Here is an 18,538-nt window from a genome sequence, read left to right as displayed (position 1 = left end):
GAGGGCACAGTGCTAGGTGAAATAAACCAGAGAAAGACAGTTATGCCTGGTATCACTTACATGTGGAATCTTTTTTTAATTTTAAGTCAAACTTGGAAACCTAGAGTAGAAAAGAGCTTTCCAGTGGCCGGGAGGTAGAGGGAAATAGGAATAGGTTGGTAAAAGGGCATAAACTTTCATTTATGAGGTAATAAGAGCTGAAGATATAATATCTAACATGGTGACTATGGCTGATAACACTGTATTACATAACTGAAATTTGCTCAGAGATCAGAAATTAAATGTTCTTACCTCTCCCTCAAAAGTAGATAGCTGAGAGACAGATGTGCTAGATAAATCATTAGATTAATCTATGTGATAGATTAGTTAGGTCAATGGGAAAAATCTTTTCACAATATATATGTGTGTTGTACACTTTAATATCTTACAACTTTAATTCTCAGCTATATGTCAACAGTCCTCTCAAAACACTTTTATTAACAAACAATATTATTAATCAATTAATTATTATTGAAACCAGTAAGAGAATCTGTCTGTGTGTGGTCTTGGGTTTCGTATGATGGTATCACAAGTCACTTTGTTTCCTGGGAAACATTAAAGAGATAACAATTCATGGAGAGGAACTGAATCTATTTTCAATACAGTTTCAGGAGCAACTTTAGCTCTTCTTTTTCTTCCACTCTCTGCAGATAGAAGACAAACTAGGCTAATCATCAGACGTATTACCATTGTACACCCAGAAGAAAATATCAGTCCTCTGTTGCTGTTTATCTATCATTTAGAAAAGCCCAAACATACTGTACTTTGTGATGTTCTGGTGGCTCATGCTTGCCGATCTATCTGAAGTGTCCTGGTCTAGCTGGAAAACTTCTATTTGCTTCATAAGACTCATCTCAAAAACAAATTCCTTCTGTAGAATTTGGTGATGCCCCTCCCTTTATATAAGTTCCCATGAAGAGTTAGGTATTATTTGTCAGTATTCCCACAGAGGGCTTCCCTAGTGACTCAGGAGATGGGGGTTTGTTCCCTAATCCAGGAAGATCCCCTGGAGGAGGAGATGGCAACCCACTTCAGTATTCTTTCCTGGAAATCCCCCTGGACAGAGGACGTTGGCGGGCTACAGTCCATGGGGTCGCAGAGTTGGATACAACTTAGCAACTGAGCAACAACAGTTCCCACAGAATCCTGGTTCTGTTTTTGCATTTTATTTCATTCTCTGTGCACCATCTCTCTTGCTCTCTTTTATGCTATGAGGTACTGAGGTCACAGCCCACATTTTGTGGATTTGTATGTTCTCAAAGTATAATGCTAGCCTTTAAAGATTTGATGAAGGATTGAGTGACTTGACTCCATCCTTGGGCTTCCCTGGTGGCTCAGACAGTAAAGCGTCTGCCTGTAATGCGGGAGACCCAGGTTCAATTCCTGGGTCGGGAAGACCCCCTGGAGAAGGAAATGGCAATCCACTCCAGCACTCTTGCCTGGAAAATCCCATGGATGGAGGAGCCTGATAGGCTACAATCCATGGGGTCGCAAAGAGTCAGACACGACTGAGCGACTTCACTTTCACTTTGAGTGACTTGACACATCCTGGCTTGTCTTTAGGTCTCATCCATCTTGGGAACCCACGACTTGGAGGAGACACAGATATTATGTCACTTTGCAATGGCAAAGACAAGACACCAGCCTTTTTCATTAGCCAGTAAAGAATTTATCTCCTTTTTTTGGTAGGAATTATATAGTTTTGTTTGGTGAATATTGTAGAATTCCATCATCTTGGCAGGTGAATGTTTCACAAATATTTCACAAGAGACACCTTGTGTCTTTGAGTTTTCTAGAACTGGGAGTATACCTTTTACCACCTGTGGTAATCATTTTTCAATGCTTTTCAACAGCAGATAATTTCATAGAGAATTAGGAAATAAAAAGACAGACATCAAGAAATGGATAACAGAATGGAAGAGAGGAGGGCAATAGAATTTTCTGGAAATGTTGCTTACGGTTTGGAGGTAGCTGAAGCATCTCTGGGAAGGAGCAAGAAAAGCAGAATCAAGACTGGATTAGGCAGTTGATGTCCCCTCATGGTGTAGAGAGGAACAGGAAAGAATGGGAGTCTGAGTCCTTAATTCCTTGAACTCTGTCCTTGTTCCAGAATCCCTGGTTTTTATTTTACCTGATGGTAGTGAAAGTAAATGGCCAACCATTTATTTTTGTAACATATTAACTACTTCCAGTATAAAAAAATCAATTGCAGATCACTTCCATCCACTTGCTCAAATTTTCAAAGGGCATGAAAAATAGCATGTTGAGACTATACTAGTTGTTGTTGTTAATCAGCAACTTTAAACATCTTAAAGAAAATAAATCAAAATAAATGATATGATTTGATGAAATTAAGAACTACTTATGTAAATACATAACACAGATCTTTTCCTGGAAGTCCAGGGAACAGCACACATTCCCTGAGCATTAACCAATAGAGTTCATTAACAAAACAAAGGAAAATTTATCCCAGAATTTTAAACAAAATAAATATAAAGATAATCTCTCCATTGTTTGAAAGCTTAGTTTTCACTTTTTATAGCTATCTTTATATTTATTTAGAAAGAAAATGAACCCATGTAATACATTATTATAGTTTCTTAGTTCATTTAACATCTAGAATATAAAGCCAATTAATTTTATCTTCTAAGAAAATAAGCTTTAGAATCTTTAAAAAGATGGTACAAATGAACTCATTTGCAAAACAGAAATAGAGTCACAGATGTAGAAAACAAATTTACCAAGGGGGATGGCACAAGGAGAGGGGGAAGGGATAAACTGGGAGATTGGGATTGACATACACACTACTATATGTAAAATAGGTACTAATTAGAACCTACTGTGTAGCACAGGGAACTCTACTCAGTAGTCTGCAATGATCCATATGGGGAAAAAAATTTAAAAAAGAGTGGATATATGTATATGTAAAATTGATTCACTTTTGCTGTAAACAGAAACTAATACAACATTATGAATCAACTATACTCCAATAAAGATTAATTTAAAAAATATAATTCCAGTGATGATAATAAACTATGATTGATATAATGCTAGGTTAAATAAACTGTAATAATACATTGTATGAGGCCTTGGTACCTGGCAAATGCTTGCCGAATGAAGATAAAACTCTACAGCTTCATTTGGTTTCTTTTCTCATTAGAAACTATGCTCTTTCCATTTCCATCCTGCATTCCTACACTGCCATAAATAAATATCTTCATTCGCTGCCAGCTTAATATGGAATAAAGTAAACTTACAATAGATAATAAATGATTTTTAGGAAGGCTCCAAGTAACTTTTCATAGGCATAATTATACTTTTTTGGATATATACCAATCCCTTACTTTGGCCAAATGTCTAACGACTAAGTATAAAAATCCACATTTTGATGAAGCAAAATCACCATTACAGTTTAAATTTCTAGAGTAGAAGAATAAATCTGTAGTATTATATAACTTTATTGTTGTGATTTTTAATTGAAAATGATAGTAGATACATTTAACATATTTATCATAGAGCATAAACAGTATGTTCTCCATATTCTCTGCTAATGCTTATATTACATATTTTTGTGGTCTTCAATCTTTTCCCTCCTTATATTCCCAAAAGAATTTTATTAAGCATGTAACCTTTCACACATGCTTAGCTTCTAAAGCTTCTCATTATGAGTAAGATAACAAAAAATAGAAATACTGATATTTTAAAAATAAAGTGAAATACCACTTTGAAAATGTATTCAGTGAAATGTAAATATTGCAGTCATTTATTGCCTACCATTATCCATTTAAAACAACATGATCTATTCTTTTAAAAGTTGGAAATTTTGGTATCATTCTTGTTTCTACTCAATCTTGTATTTCCATCCTTATTTCCCACATAATTTTACCTTATTTTGTGCTTCAATATATTTTATTTTTTAAAAGTTTTTTTTGATGTGGATCATTTTTAAAGTCTTTATTGAATTTTTTATAATATTACTTCTGTTTTATACATTATTCTGGCCTCAAGATGTGTGGGATCTTAGCTCCCTGACCCAGGATTGAACCTGTACCCCCTGCATTAAAAGGTGAAGTCTTAACCACTGGACGACTGGGGAAGTACTGCTTCAATATATTTTAAAGATCACTCTATCATACATTTCTGAAACTAAAGATAATCAAAACTATAAAAGACATTCTTGTACCTATCCAGTTCTGAGTAGTAATAGATTTTTCTAGATCAAGCTATCATTATAAGTATGGTAAATATATTCTTTATCAAAACTATATATAGCTAGTATAAGTTCAATAATATTAAACACAAGAAAAATTTTGTTTGAAAGTCATTTCTAAATGACATTAATTGTATACTCCATCCATCTGGGTCCTCCAATCAGATCATGTGTCTTTGGATGAATATGACTTACTGTTAGATTGACATACATCTCACCTATCCTCTTGCTATGTTTTCTATTCTCCTATGTTCTACTCTGCTATATTTCTATTCTAGAACATTCCTATTCAACTTATTCTATTGATGCAAGCACCAAGAAGTCTTGTTCACATAAAGAGAGATAGAGGTCTTCCTTGGTAGTCTGCTGGCTAAGATTCCACGCTTTCAATACAGAGGGCCCAGGTTCCATCCCCGATCAGGGAACTAAGATCCCACATGCTGCAACTAAGATCCAGTGCAACCAAATAAAATAAATATTTTTCTAAAATAGGAAAAAAGCACAAGAAGTTCTGTTATAACATCATCATTTGAATATTTAGTTATCTAAGTTATAAGCCAAAGGTCACATTGTAATCATCATTGAAAAAGAATTTTAATTACCTGTGCTGTGCTGTGCTTAGTTGCTTCAGTTGTGTCCAACTCTTTTTGACTCCATGGACTGCAGCCCGCTAGGCTCCTCTGTCCATGGGATTCTCCAGGCAAGAATACTGGAGCTTAATTACCTATCAGCTGATGAATCAAGTATGACTTCCTTAATGCTATTGAAAGCACACCACTGGAAACTAGGTCAATTGCAAAAGGATTTGGAACTCAGTTATTGCTCATTCTCATTCTCATTGTCTAGAAACATTGTAAAAAAGGCACTTATAAATGGTTACTAATTGCTATAGTTCGACTTAGCATCACCTGATATGCTCAATAACTTTGGCAAAAGTGAAATATTATTAATTTAAATATACTTTTATCAATATAAAACCTCAAAGTGCTTTTTATTATTGTCAAAACTATGACTTGCATAATTATATTTCTAGAAAGTGCCTACAAATAATCTGATTTTCAAAGCTAGGCCTCATTGTCAAGATAAGCAGTCAAGTTAGATTTATGACTGATAGGAAAAATATTATTTCATTTTTAATTCGAATAAACTCACAAATGTACATTTGTATGACAATTATCCCACTTCTGAATTCTAAGATAAGTTAAAATCCCATTTCTGAATTCTAAGATCAAGAGTTTTGCTGGGTACCTGTTTCCTGGATTCAGTGTTTCTTTCTATGCTCTCTCCTTTGTTCTTATGCAACTCTCAGGGGCAATATAAACACTGACAAGAGTTGAGGAAGAAAAAGGTGAGGTTTAAAAATGAAAACTTTTATTATTTTTACCTCCTACCACTATAATAAATGAGTATGGAAAATTTCAAAATGAGTCAAAAGTACCCATTTTAAATGCCATACATTTTTAATACCAGAAAAGATAGTTGGATGTATGAGGGCTTATGAGCTACAATGAGTTCATGATTCCTTGATTTAAGAGACTGTGCAAATATCAATATTTTGGATTTGTTTTTGTAAAAGACAAACAAATTTTTCACTCTAAAATATATCTAAAACACATATTATAAGTAAATATCATAATATTAAAATAAATCCACAGGTCATGTCTTGATTGAATTATCAACATTTTGGTAGAAGTTTTATGTAATTATTACCTACGAAGATCATAAATTTATTGGTCATGCACAATTTCAGGGGTTTCAAAATAATGTTGAAATACATTGAGGCCAAAACCGAACCTTATGGCAGATTCTATCTACCCAAATGTCAAAGTCAAAGATCAATGTTATAGTATTCCAACTTTTAATAGTAGGTAGCCATTTAACTCACATGAATGAAAATAGAGTAATGAAATTCCAGTCATCAGTTTAATAGACACAGTAAATATTTGTTGAGTGAAAGAATAAATAAAATAAGTTGGTAAACTTTCTTGGCTAAAGTATTGTCCTATAAGCAGGAAAAGCATTTGGAAAGAAAGAATCTGAATATACAATATGGGAATATTCTAACTGACCTCAAAGCAGGATGAGAAAGTACTTAAGAGAATAGACTCAATTGTCAAACTCATTGGAAAGAATCCCAGGTTCCTCACTGTTACCCCTTGGACAAATTACTTAACCTCTCAGGGCTTCAGTTTATCTATAAGGTTGCTTAAGAGTAGCTCCCCAAGGATTAGATTTAATTTAACATACTTAAAAGTACTTAGAAAGTGTCTGGCATAGAGTGAAAGCTATATAAATGTTTGTTATTATTATTAATAGTAAAACTGTCTTTCCAGGTTTTTTTAAATCTTAGAAACTCTTTTTTCTTTTGTGCAGAGAACAATCTGTTTTACATAACTGATATGTAAGATTCATAGTTTTGAACACCAAGTGTAATTGACTCATCCAAGAAATTCCCACACAAAGAGTAAAATTGCACACAGCTACCCAGTCACTCACTAAGGGCTTCCCAGGTGGCACTAGTGGTAAAGAACCTGCCTCTCAGGGAAATGGGGATTTGATCTCTGTGTTGGGAAGATCTCCTGGAGAAGGGCATGACAATCCATGCCAATATTCTTGCCTGGAGAATCCCATGGACAAAGGAGCCTGGCAGGCTATATAGTCCATGGTGTCGCAGAGAGTTGGATCTGATTGACCTGGCATTTCCTTTAATCATTCACTAAAGCAAAAATTAATATTTGTAAAACTACAGATGAACTGCAATGTTTGATAACTGAAGACACATGCTATATATTGCCTTGGTAGAATCTATCTTACACATCCACCAAAATAGGAAGGCCTTATCACAACATAAAAGCTTTGATTACTTACTGTTAGGTGAAAAGGAAAAAAAGCTAACTTTTTTTTTTTCAGTTGAAGACAACAGTTTGTTTTCTGTGTATTATGAAATGATTATGACAATAGATTAAGGTAACATTCCTCTTCTGATATAGAGACAATAAAAAATAATGAAAAAGGAAAACACATTTTCATTGTGATGAGAACTCTTTAAGATTTGTTGTCTTAATGTTTCTATATATCATACATCACTGTGTTAGCTCTAGTCATCTTGTTGTACATTACACCCCCAGTACTCATTTGTTTAGAATCTAAAAAAGCTAACTTTTGACTATAATAATAGCATTAAATTTTGACATAAACTAGGAAGAGAGGCGAACACATAGATGTGAAAAAAGTTAACACTGTAATTGCTGATGATTCTCATGCTAATTGTATGGCAAACAGATTTTTTAAAATCTCAAAGTTATTTTAAAAAAATTCTATGAAAGACATTATAACCTTTGGACATATTTCTAAACTGCTACTTCCAATGAAAAATATGTTTACAGAACATTGAGCAACTGTGAGTGGGTGAGAATGGAGATGTCCTTGTCACTTAGTGTACACTGGGGGAGGTGCTGTTAGAATCACTGACATAAGCAGAATGAAATCAAAACTCACATTAAAAGAAATGGGACATTCAGAGCAATATTTTTTAAAACTGTATTTTTAATTGGAGGGAAATTGCTTTACCAAATTGTGTTGGTTTCCATACAACAATGAGATTCAGCCATAATTGCACGTATTTTCCCTCCTTCTTGAGCCTCCCTCCTCTCTCCCTATCCCATCCCCTCTAGATCATCACAGTGGGCCAGGCCGGGCTCCCTGTTATACAGCAACTTCTGACCAGCTATCCATTTTACACATGGTAATGTACATATGTCAAGGCTACCGTCTCCATTCATCCTACTTGCTCCTTCCTCCACTGTATCCACAAGTCCCTTCTCTATGTCTGCATCTCCATTCCCTCCCTGTAGAGAGGTTCATCAATATAATTTTTCTAGATTCCATGTATATGAGTTAACATATGATATTTGTTTTTCTCTTTCTGACTTATTGTATTCTTATACTTTGTTTTTAAAAGCAATAGGACCCTGGGAAAACCATGACTATTTGAAGCATTATATCTGAGACGCTAATGACCAACTTTTTTGAAAACTGAATATCCTCAATTGTGTCACACTCATTCATCTTTTTTGCTACTTAAAAACCACTTCCCAGTATCGTAAGTCCTCTGCTAGAAAATATATGGGATGAGAGAAAAAAAAAAAAAACACCTCATTTTAATTAAATTTTGATGTTTCTGGGTTGTTGGAAGTAGTAGCAGGCTTTTCAATCTCTGCCTTCTTTAGCTGTTCTTAGTGAGAATTCCAGAAATCTTCCAATTTTGTCCCTAGTCTTATTTCTTGAAATATTTCCTATTAGGAAAGAAATTATTAGTTAATAATGTCAGTTGCTAAGGCTGATCTTGAGACTCCCTTGGACTGTAAGGAGATCCAACCAGTCCATTCTGAAGGAGATCAGTCATGGGTGTTCTTTGGAAGGAATGATGCTAAAGCTGAAACTCCAGTACTTTGGCTACCTCATGCAAAGAGTTGACTCATTGGAAAAGACTCTGATGCTGGGACGGATTGGGGGCAGGAGGAGAAGGGGACGACAGAGGATGAGATGGCTGGATGGCATCACCAACTCGATGGACGTGAGTCTGAGTGAATTCCGGGAGTTGGTGATGGACAGGGAGGCCTGGCATGCTGCGATTCATGGGGTGGCAAAGAGTCGGATACAACTGAGCGACTAAATTGAACTGAAATTAACTGAAGGCTGATCTTCAGGCTGTTTTACAGAAAACAGCTCTTCAGTTCCATAGCTCAGACTTTCCTGTAACTTTTCTCTTCACTTGAACTTATTTCCCTCCCTGCTGTAAATAAGTCTATCCAACTCTCATCTTAAGGCGTGATTTTGAATTAATTCCACCTCTGTGCTTTCTCATGTGCCATTCATCTCATCAGAAATGTCTTCTTTTGAGACATTTCTGTAGTAACCTGTGCCTAAGAACTGCTTCTTGACCATGGAGATGAGATTTCTCAGCTTAATTCCATGCCATGCTGATCATTCTATTACCGGGCAATTCTCTACTCACTAGGGTTCTCTTACTAGTTCTTGATACACTTTATTGCTGTTTTACTTACAGTTCAGTTGTTAGCTTATACATTTATATAAACTGTCAGTGATTTTAAAATTTGATTATTATTAAAATCACCTAAGAGTCCCTTGGACTGTAAGGAGATCAACCAATCAATTCTGAGATCAGCCCTGGGATTTCTTTGGAAGGAATGATGCTAAAGCTGAAACTCCAGTACTTTGGCCACCTCATGTGAAGACTTGACTCATTGGAAAAGACTCTGATGCTGGGAGGAATTTGGGGCAGGAGGAGAAGGGGACGACAGAAGATGAGATGGCTGGATGGCATCACTGACTCGATGGACATGAGTCTGAGTGAACTCCGGGAGTTGGTGATGGACAGGAGGCCTGGCATGCTGTGATTCATAGGGTGGCAAAGAATCGGACTCGACTGAGCGACTGAACTGAACTGAAGCAGCTCTTTAAAAATACAGTTCCCAAGGTTCCCTACTCCATACTTACTGAAACTAAATATTTAACCTTTATGTTGCATAACGGATAAGGCAATGGCACCCCACTCCCGTACTCTTGCCTGGAAAGTCCCATGGATGGAGGAGCCTGGTAGGCTACAGTCCATGGGGTCGCTAAGAGTTGGACACGACTGAACGACTTCACTTTTACTTTTCACTTTCATGCATTGGAGAAGGAAATGGCAACCAACTTCAGTATTCTTGCCTGGAGAATCCCAGGGGTGGGGGAGCCTGGTGGGCTGCCGTCTATGGGGTTGCACAGAGTTGGACACGACTGAAGGGACTTAGCAGCAGCAGCAGCATGCTGCATAATCTATGTTTTCAAGTTCCCTTTTTTAGTATGATTGACATGAAGAATGCCATATATTTAATGTATAGAAAAGAAGCATATATCTGTAAAAAAATGAAATGCTTCATGAATTTGTGTATTCTCCTTATCTAGGGGTCATGCTAATCTCTGTATTGTTCTAATTTTAGTATGAGTGAGTCAAAGTTGCTCAGTCGTGTCCAACTCTTTGCAACCCCATGGACAGTAGCCTGTCAGGCTCCTCTGTCCATGTGATTCTCCAGGCAAGATACTGGAGTGGGTTGCCCATTCCTTTCTTCAGGGGATCTTCCTTCCAGGGATCGAACCTGGGTCTCTCACATCGCAGGCAGATTCTTTACTGTCTGAGCCACCAGGGAAGACCCAAATCTGGGCTTTAGAGGGGCACACCCGGATTTTAGTGTACATGCTGCTGAAGTGAGCACTTTAATCTATATTTTTATTTTATATTTTAAGCAAACTCTCTAATGGATTTTAATATGACTGATTTGGTAAGCATGTATTGGTGGTGGTGGTTTAGTCACTGAGTTGTATCTGACTCTTGCGACCCCATGGACTGTGGCCCTCCAGGCTCCTCTGTCCACGGAATTCTCCAGGCAAGAATACTGGAGTAGGTTGCCATTTCTTTCACCAGGGGTTCTTCCCAACCCAGGGATCAGATCCAGGTCTCCCACATTGCAGGTAAATTCCTTACCAACTGAGCCACCAGGGAAGCCCCAAACATGTATTGAGTACCATCAATTTAGATACCCTATAAATGATAGTAGCTGAGCATAATGAAACTTAGATATGCTCAGTTTCTGCCCAGGCTTGTAGATGGATACCTGTCTGCACAAGGACCATGTATTCTCCGGGCCTGATTGCTACTGATCTTTCCTTCTGGTTGAGAGTTGCTCTTTTAGCAAAGAATGTAATGAAAGCTGGCCTGGTCTGGAGAACCTAGGGAGCAAATAAATACGAGATAGCTGTTTTATCAAAAAATCCCTCCCTGGGGAGAAGGGTGCTTTGGGGTGACAGCAAATGGGTGTAGATTTTTGGAGGGGATAATGAAAATATTCCTGTAGTGATGGCTACAAAACTCTGGATATACTAAAAGTCACTGACTTATACTCTAAATGGATGAATTTTCTAGTGTGTAAACTATATCTTGATAAAGCTGTTAAAAAAAATTCCTCCTACTAACTAGGTGTTGGCATCACTCAAAATTTTAATTCATCACTTGTCATTCCTTTCCTGGAAAAGTCAATCTTGTTTATTTCTCTCATTTTGTCACTTTCCTATATCATTTAAATTCTTTTTCTTCCCCTTTCTTAAAATTTTCCTTCTCTGTATGGGAATGTTCCCTTTTATTTATCTTATTCCATGTGACAAATTTCTATCCTCATTCCCTTGTCAGCACTTATGACTGTACTCACATCATCCTAAACTGAGGACTATGTTATTTCTTTAAAAATTAGAATACATTTACATACACTGTAAAATAGCCTGATATCTCTCCATAGAAAGTCAGTTATATGGGTACCTTTTGTGAACCTGCAATATTCTTATCTCCACCAACTAGAATGAAATATTTAATTCAAAGCTAATGCATTTGAAGAAATCCTGTCCAGTTACATTTTCTTCAAATATTTTGGTCTGGATCTCACTATAGTTGAGAGAGACAGTCAAGAAAACAGATTGTGTTTTGTAGATTGAAAAGCTACGCATAAGCTTTATCTAAAGAGCTTTCTTATAGAATGGAGGGATGAACAGAGCATACTGCTTACAAAATTTAAGCCAGAGCATTAAAATTGAAAGCATCAAAGCAATATTTAGCTACTTAGCAATCATTTTGATAACTGAAGGATTTTGGAGTTTAAGAAAATTGCAATACATCAAAAGACTGAATCTGAGGAATTAATGTAACAGAAAGATGCTGGCCTATGAATTAAATTTTGTAGGCCCAACAAAGGAAACCTCAATAAGAGAGAAGCAATTAATTAAAGTAATTAGTTCTATAAAGGCTAGCAATGTCAGTATCTTCATTACAATGATTTGCCCCCAAACAGATACAACAAATTTCATTTCAAATTTTCCCACTCTTAGTCCAGCTTCTTTCCTCAGCTTCCCACTAATGCCTCTTCTTTAATATGGATACAACAGTGTTAGAGCTCTTAATTACATTCTGGATATTTACTAGGCAAATATGATGGTGCCATTTAAATTTGGAATTTATTGTATGAATTAATGGGCTTCCCAGGTAGTGCAGTGGTAAAGAATCCACCTGCCAATGCAGGAGATGTAAGAGACTTGGGTTCAACCCCTGGGTCAGGAAGATCCCCTGGAGGAGGAAGTGGCAACCCACTCCGGATAATTCCATGAACAGAGGAACCTGACAGAGTACAGTCCATGGGGTCTCAAAGAGTGGGAGATGACTAACTATACATTTCCTCTAATCATTCACTAAAGCAAAAAAATGATATTCATGATCCTTTCTTTCTCTTGTTGTATTTTTACCCACCCCTTTCTACAAGGACAACCTCATATTGTGTGTTTCTTTACTGCAAAGGTTTTGGCCAAATCTAAAGAAAATTGTCTGTGTCATTTGACCAAGACTGTATCTTTATGCCTTTAATTAATATGTCTCTACATCACAAATGGAAAACAATGTCATAGTGGTGATCACTTACCTTATCCCTTATGAAAAGCAACAACAAAAAATCTACTTTTCTCCATGCTTCTCCTCCTTTACTGATTCCATGGAGATTCTTTGTCCCTTGTCATAACACTCACTTCAAGATATGACCCTAAAACAATCACTTAATATTTGAAGAACTTTCAAATAGTCAGTTATATACTTACACTTAGAACATCTTTGTTAATCAAAATGTAGAACATAAATTTACTAGAAATGGGCATATCTGGAAGTCAAATGTTTTCTGAGACTTTATTAACATGATACAACTTGGAAGCTTAAATCTAATATCAACAACAAGCAGTCTAACATGAGGAATTTAAAAAACACAAATTGATTGTTATACATGTTGAAATTTGCTGAGTGAGAGAAGCAACTTGTATAACACTTCTTTTTACTAAGGTGAATTGAATTTATATTTTCAAACAAATGTAATCTGATTTATCTGATTAGGAGGAGACAAACATAAATGTTTGAATACATATCCCTCTGATAAATATACCTATATATGTGCTGTGCTTAGTTGCTCAGTCATGTTCAATGCTTTGTGACCTCAGGACTATAGCCTGTCAGGCTCCTCTGTTGATAGACTTCTCCAGGCAAGAATGCTGGAGTGAGTTGCCATGCCCTTCTCCAGGGGAATCTTCCCAACCCAGAGATAGAACTCAGGTCTCCCGCATTGCAGTCAGATTCTTTACCATCTGAGCCACCAGGGAAGCCCATATATATATACACTTTAAGTTCGTTAAGTAAACTCATCCATATGAGAATTCTCTAGATTGTCAGTTAGCAGCTAAAATTTGTTGTACCTATCCTTAGAATTTTTTATCTAGTTCTCATGTTTGGAATTTATATATTTGAAGTTAATACTCATACTTTAATACATAAAGCTCTTTATATCCAGATAAATTTGTCTATGATGAAAAAGTGATTGAAAATTATATAGGTAATATATACTCTTAAAAAGTAATTAGGTAGCACATACTGGTGAAAAGTAAAAGTAAGAAAGAGAAAAAATAAATTATTTCCAGTCTTGTGAAAATACATCCCAAATTCCAAAGTCAAATTTGGAATTATAAGTTATATCCTTATCCTCTTTCAGGCTTTACTTTCTTTAAGGTATGGTTCCTTGGGAAGTAGTCATAATTCATTGTTAAATTAATTTTTAAACTTTTAATTTTATATTGGGGTATAGCCAATTAACAATTTTGTGATAGTTTCAAGTAAAGAGTGAAGGGGCTCAGCCATACATAGACATGTAACTATTCTCCCCCAAACTCCCCTCCCATCCAGGCTGCCACATAATATTGAGCAGAGTTTCATGTGCTAAACAGTAGTTCCTTAATTATTCATTTAAAATATAACAGTGTGTACATGTTCATCCCAATCTCCCTAACAATCTCTTCTTCCCACCCTTCCTTCCCTGAAACACAATTTTTAATATTAAGAAAGTAGAAAACTTCTGTAAAGAACCCTAACCCTTTCACAATCTTTGATGATAATCACTTTGATGATAGTGACATTGCTTTGCACAATATTCAGTGTTATGCAATTATTTTCTGTCAGATAAAGGCTTAGGGCAAAGGGAAAATGTTCCAGGAATCTATCAAGACTAGTGTCATGAATGAGAACTTGTTCCTTCCTCAGAACATGTTCTTGATGAGAATTCTACCCACAACCCCATAGGCAGTCATGTCCTGCAGCAGATGGTAAGCAAGGCGCCTCTGTCTTCTCCCCTCAAACCCTTCTTTGTGTGAACGCTCACAGGATTATGCACCTGGGGTGGGGCTGAGGGGGAGCAAGCTCACAGTGTTCTCTTTGGAATTACCATTACCTCAAATAATAAGGTTTCTGTCAACTTGTTTTGGTTTTGACAAATCATAAAATTTTCCAGACTCTTTTTGCCTTGAGAGGTGGACTTTCTTTTAGGCAGAGTGAGTCTGGGAACCAATGGATCCTGCTAGGAAATGGGTGCAGCCAGTGCAGCCCCTTTGCATCCAATGGCTAAGACTCCAAGAGACCAAAGCAGGGGGCACAGGTTTGATCCCTGGTTGGGGAACTAGATTCAACATGCAGCAACTAAGACCTAGGGCAGCCAAATATTTTAAAAAGGAAAGCTTTCCCTCAAAAATAATAAAAAAATTTTTTTTGTTGTTGTCAAAAAGAAACTACATTTACTCACCCAGTGCTTTAAATATCATTATATTAAGAATGGGGTTTATATGTAGAATTTTCTTTCCTTTTGCTGGGTGGAAACTCACAACCTGCATTTGGATTCTGCTTCTGTGACTTAGAGACAAATAGTCTCTGATGAGTAACTGAAATACCCGGTGCTTCTCTTTCTTTGCCTATGAATGGGAATAATTATAACAACAATGATTTATAAGGTTATTGTGGGAATTAGGTGGCACTGGAGTGGCGAGCGGTGTCTGTGTGGCTTGGAGCGGCAAGCGGCAGAGAGGAGATACCCCACTTCCAAGATCAGAAAAGCCCCAGCAAGATGGTAGGAGGGGTGAATTCGCTTTTAGAATCAAACCCCGGTTCCACCAGAGATGCTCAGAGGGCTCAAACAAACCTTGTGTGCACCAGGACCCAGGGACCACACAGAGACAGAGACAGAACTGTGTTTGAGCATCTCTGGTGGAGGTACAGGTAGGCAGTGGTCTGCCTCCGGGACAGGGGCTCTGGGTGTGGGTATGGCATAAACCCTCTTGGAGGAGGTTGCCGTTAACCCTACTATAGAGCTGCCAGAACTTACATGGGACTGGGAAATAGACTCTTGCAGGGCACAACAGAGCCTTGTGCACCTGGACCCAGGAGAAAGGAACAGTGACCCCACGGGAGACTTGCCTGTGGGTGTCCGGGAGTCTCCGTTGAAGGCGTGGGTCGGTGATGGCCTGCTGCAGGGTTGAGGGCATGGAGTGTAGCAGTACATGCCTGGATTCTTTTGAGACAGGTCACCACATTCTTCATTACCTCTATCATAGTATGAGTGAGTGAGTGACTGAAGTCGCTCAGTCGTGTCAGACTCTTTGCGACCCCATGGACTGTAGCCTACTAGGCTCCTATGTCCATAGGATTTTCCAGGCAAGAGTACTGGAGTGGATTGCCATTTCCTTCTCCAGGGGATCTTCCCAACCCAGGGATCAAACCCGGGTCTCCCACATTGTAGACAGACATTTTACCATCTGAGCCACCAGGGAAGTCCCAAGTAAATAGCAGGGAGGGAACACAGCTCCACCCATAAAGAGAAAATTGGATTAAAGATTTACTGAGCATGGCCCCGCCCATCAGAACAAGACCTAGTTTCCTCCTCAGTCAGTCTATCCCATCAGGAAGCTTTCATAAGCCTCTTATCCTTCTCCATCAGAGGACTGCTGCTGCTGCTAAGTCATTTAAGTCATGCCCTACTCTTAGCGACCCCATGGACAGCAGCATACCAGGCTCCTCTGTCCATGGGATTTTCCAGGCACGGGTGCTGGAGTGAAATGCCATTGCCCTCTCTGCCATCAGAGGGCAGATAACTGAAAATCACCATCACAGAAAACTAACCAATCTAATCACACGGACCACAGCCTTGTCTAACTCAATGAAACTGTAGGTCATGCCGTGTAGGGCCACCGAAGACGGACGGGTCATGGTGGAGAGTTCAGAAAAAATGTGGTTCACTGGAGAAGGGAATGGAAAACCACTTCAGTATTCCTGCCTTCAGAACCCCATGAACAGTATGAAAAGGAAAAAGATAGGACACTGAAAGATGAACTCCCCAGGTTGGTAGGTGCCCAATATGCTACTGGAGATCAGTGGAGAAATAACTCCAGAAAGAATGAAGAGATGGAACCATAGCAAAAACAACACCCAGCTGTGGATGTGACTGGTGATAGAAGCAAGGTCCAATCCTATAAAGAGCAATATTGCATAGGAACCTGAAATGGTACATACATCAGCTCAGTCCAGTTGCTCAGTCGTGTCCGACTCTTTGCAATCCCATGAATTGCAGCACGCCAGGCCTCCCTGTCCATCACCAACTCCCAGAGTTCACTCAGACTTAAGTCCATCGAGTCAGTGATGCCGTCCAGCCATCTCATCCTCTGTCATCCCCTTCTCCTCCTGCCCCCAATCCCTCCCAGCATCAGAGTCTTTTCCAATGAGTCAACTCTTCACATGAGGTGGCCAAAGTACTGGAGTTTCAGCTTTAGCATCATTCCTTCCAAAGAAATCCCAGGGCTGATCTCCTTCAGAATGGACTGGTTGGATCTCCTTGCAGTCCAAGGGACTCTCAAGAGTCTTCTCCAACACCACAGCTCAAAAGCATCAATTCTTTGCTGCTCAGCTTTCTTCATAGTCCAACTCTCACATTCATACATGACCACAGGAAAAACCATAGCCTTGCCTAGACAGACCTTAGTTGGCAAAGTAATGTCTCTGCTTTTGAATATGCTATCTAGGTTGGTCATAACTTTTCTTCCAAGGAGTAGGCGTCTTTTAATTACATGGCTGAAGTCACCATCTGCAGTGATTTTGGAGCCCCCAAAAATAAAGTCTGACACTGTTTCTACTGTTTCCCCATCTATTTCCCATGAAGTGATGGGACCGGATGCCATGATCTTCGTTTTCTGAATGTTGAGCTTTAAGCCAACTTTTTCACTCTCCTCATTCTCTTTCATCAAGAGGCTTTTTAGTTCCTCTTCACTTTCTGCCATAAGGGTGGTGTCATCTGCATATCTGAGGTTATTGATATTTCTCCCAGCAGTCTTGATTCCAGCTTGGGCTTCTTCCGGCCCAATGTTTCTCATGATGTACTCTGCATATAAGTTAAATAAGCAGGGTGACAATATACAGCCTTGACGTATTCCTTTTCCTATTTGGAACCAGTCTGTTCCATGTCCAGTTCTAACTGCAGTACTTGGATGCAATCTCAAAAACGACAGAATGATCTCTGTTCGTTTCCAAGGCAAACCATTCAATATCACAGTAATCCAAGTCAATGCCCCAACCAGTAATGCTGAAGAAGCTGAAATTGAATGGTTCTATGAAGACCTACAAGACCTTTTAGAACTAACACCCAAAAAAGATGTCCTTTTCATTATAGGGGACTGGAATGCAAAAGTAGGAAGTCAAGAAACACCTGGAGTAACAGGCAAATTTGGCCTTGGAGTACAGAATGCAGCAGGGCAAAGGCTAATAGTTTTGCCAAGAGAATGCACTGTTCATAGCAAACACCCTCTTCCAACAACACAAGAGAAAACTCTACACATGGACATCACCAGATGGTCAACACGGAAATCAGATTGATTATATTATTTGCAGCCAAAGATAGAAAAGCTCTCTACAGTCAGCAAAAACAAGACAGGAGCTGACTGTGGCTCAGATAATGAAATCCTTATAGCCAAACAGAGATTTAAAAAGGAGAAAGTGGGGAAAACCACTAGACCATTCAGGTATAACCTAAATCAAATCCCTTATGAATATACAGTAGAAGAGATAAATAGATTTAAGGGACTAGATCTCATAGAGAGAGTGCCTCATAAACTATGGATGGAAGTTCATGACATTGTACAGGAGAGAGGGATAAAGACCATCCCCATGGAAAAGAAATGCAAAAAGCAAAATGGCTGTCTGAGGAGGCCTTACAAATAGCTGTGAAAAGAAGAGAAATGAAAAGCAAAGGAGAAAAGGAAAGATATAAGCATCTGAATGGAGAGTTCCGAAGAAGAGCAAGGAGAGATAAGACAGCCTTCCTCAGCAATCAATGCAAAGAA

General features: G+C 38.1%; 1 protein-coding gene and 1 non-coding gene across 2 annotated transcripts in view; both read right to left on the bottom strand.

The window, feature by feature from the left end:
• Positions 1 to 15,966, bottom strand: part of LOC138437828 (alpha-1-macroglobulin-like) — a 68,816-nt gene extending 52,850 nt beyond the window's left edge. Inside the window, exons 1-2 of the mRNA XM_070292368.1 lie at positions 15,627 to 15,966; positions 1,998 to 2,170 (exon numbers count right to left, since the gene is read on the bottom strand). Coding sequence (XP_070148469.1) covers positions 1,998 to 2,080 — 83 coding nt within the window. The 5' untranslated portion in view covers positions 2,081 to 2,170; positions 15,627 to 15,966. The remainder of the gene's footprint in view (positions 1 to 1,997; positions 2,171 to 15,626) is intronic.
• LOC138438426 (U6 spliceosomal RNA) lies at positions 10,175 to 10,278 on the bottom strand. Its single transcript, XR_011256362.1, has one exon. It is a non-coding gene; the product is annotated as a U6 spliceosomal RNA (small nuclear RNA).
• Positions 15,967 to 18,538: the final 2,572 nt, after the last annotated feature.

This window comes from Ovis canadensis, chromosome 3, assembly GCF_042477335.2.
Source record: "Ovis canadensis isolate MfBH-ARS-UI-01 breed Bighorn chromosome 3, ARS-UI_OviCan_v2, whole genome shotgun sequence".
Classification (NCBI taxonomy): Eukaryota; Metazoa; Chordata; class Mammalia; order Artiodactyla; family Bovidae; genus Ovis; species Ovis canadensis.
This window is presented reverse-complemented; position numbering and strand designations above follow the sequence as displayed.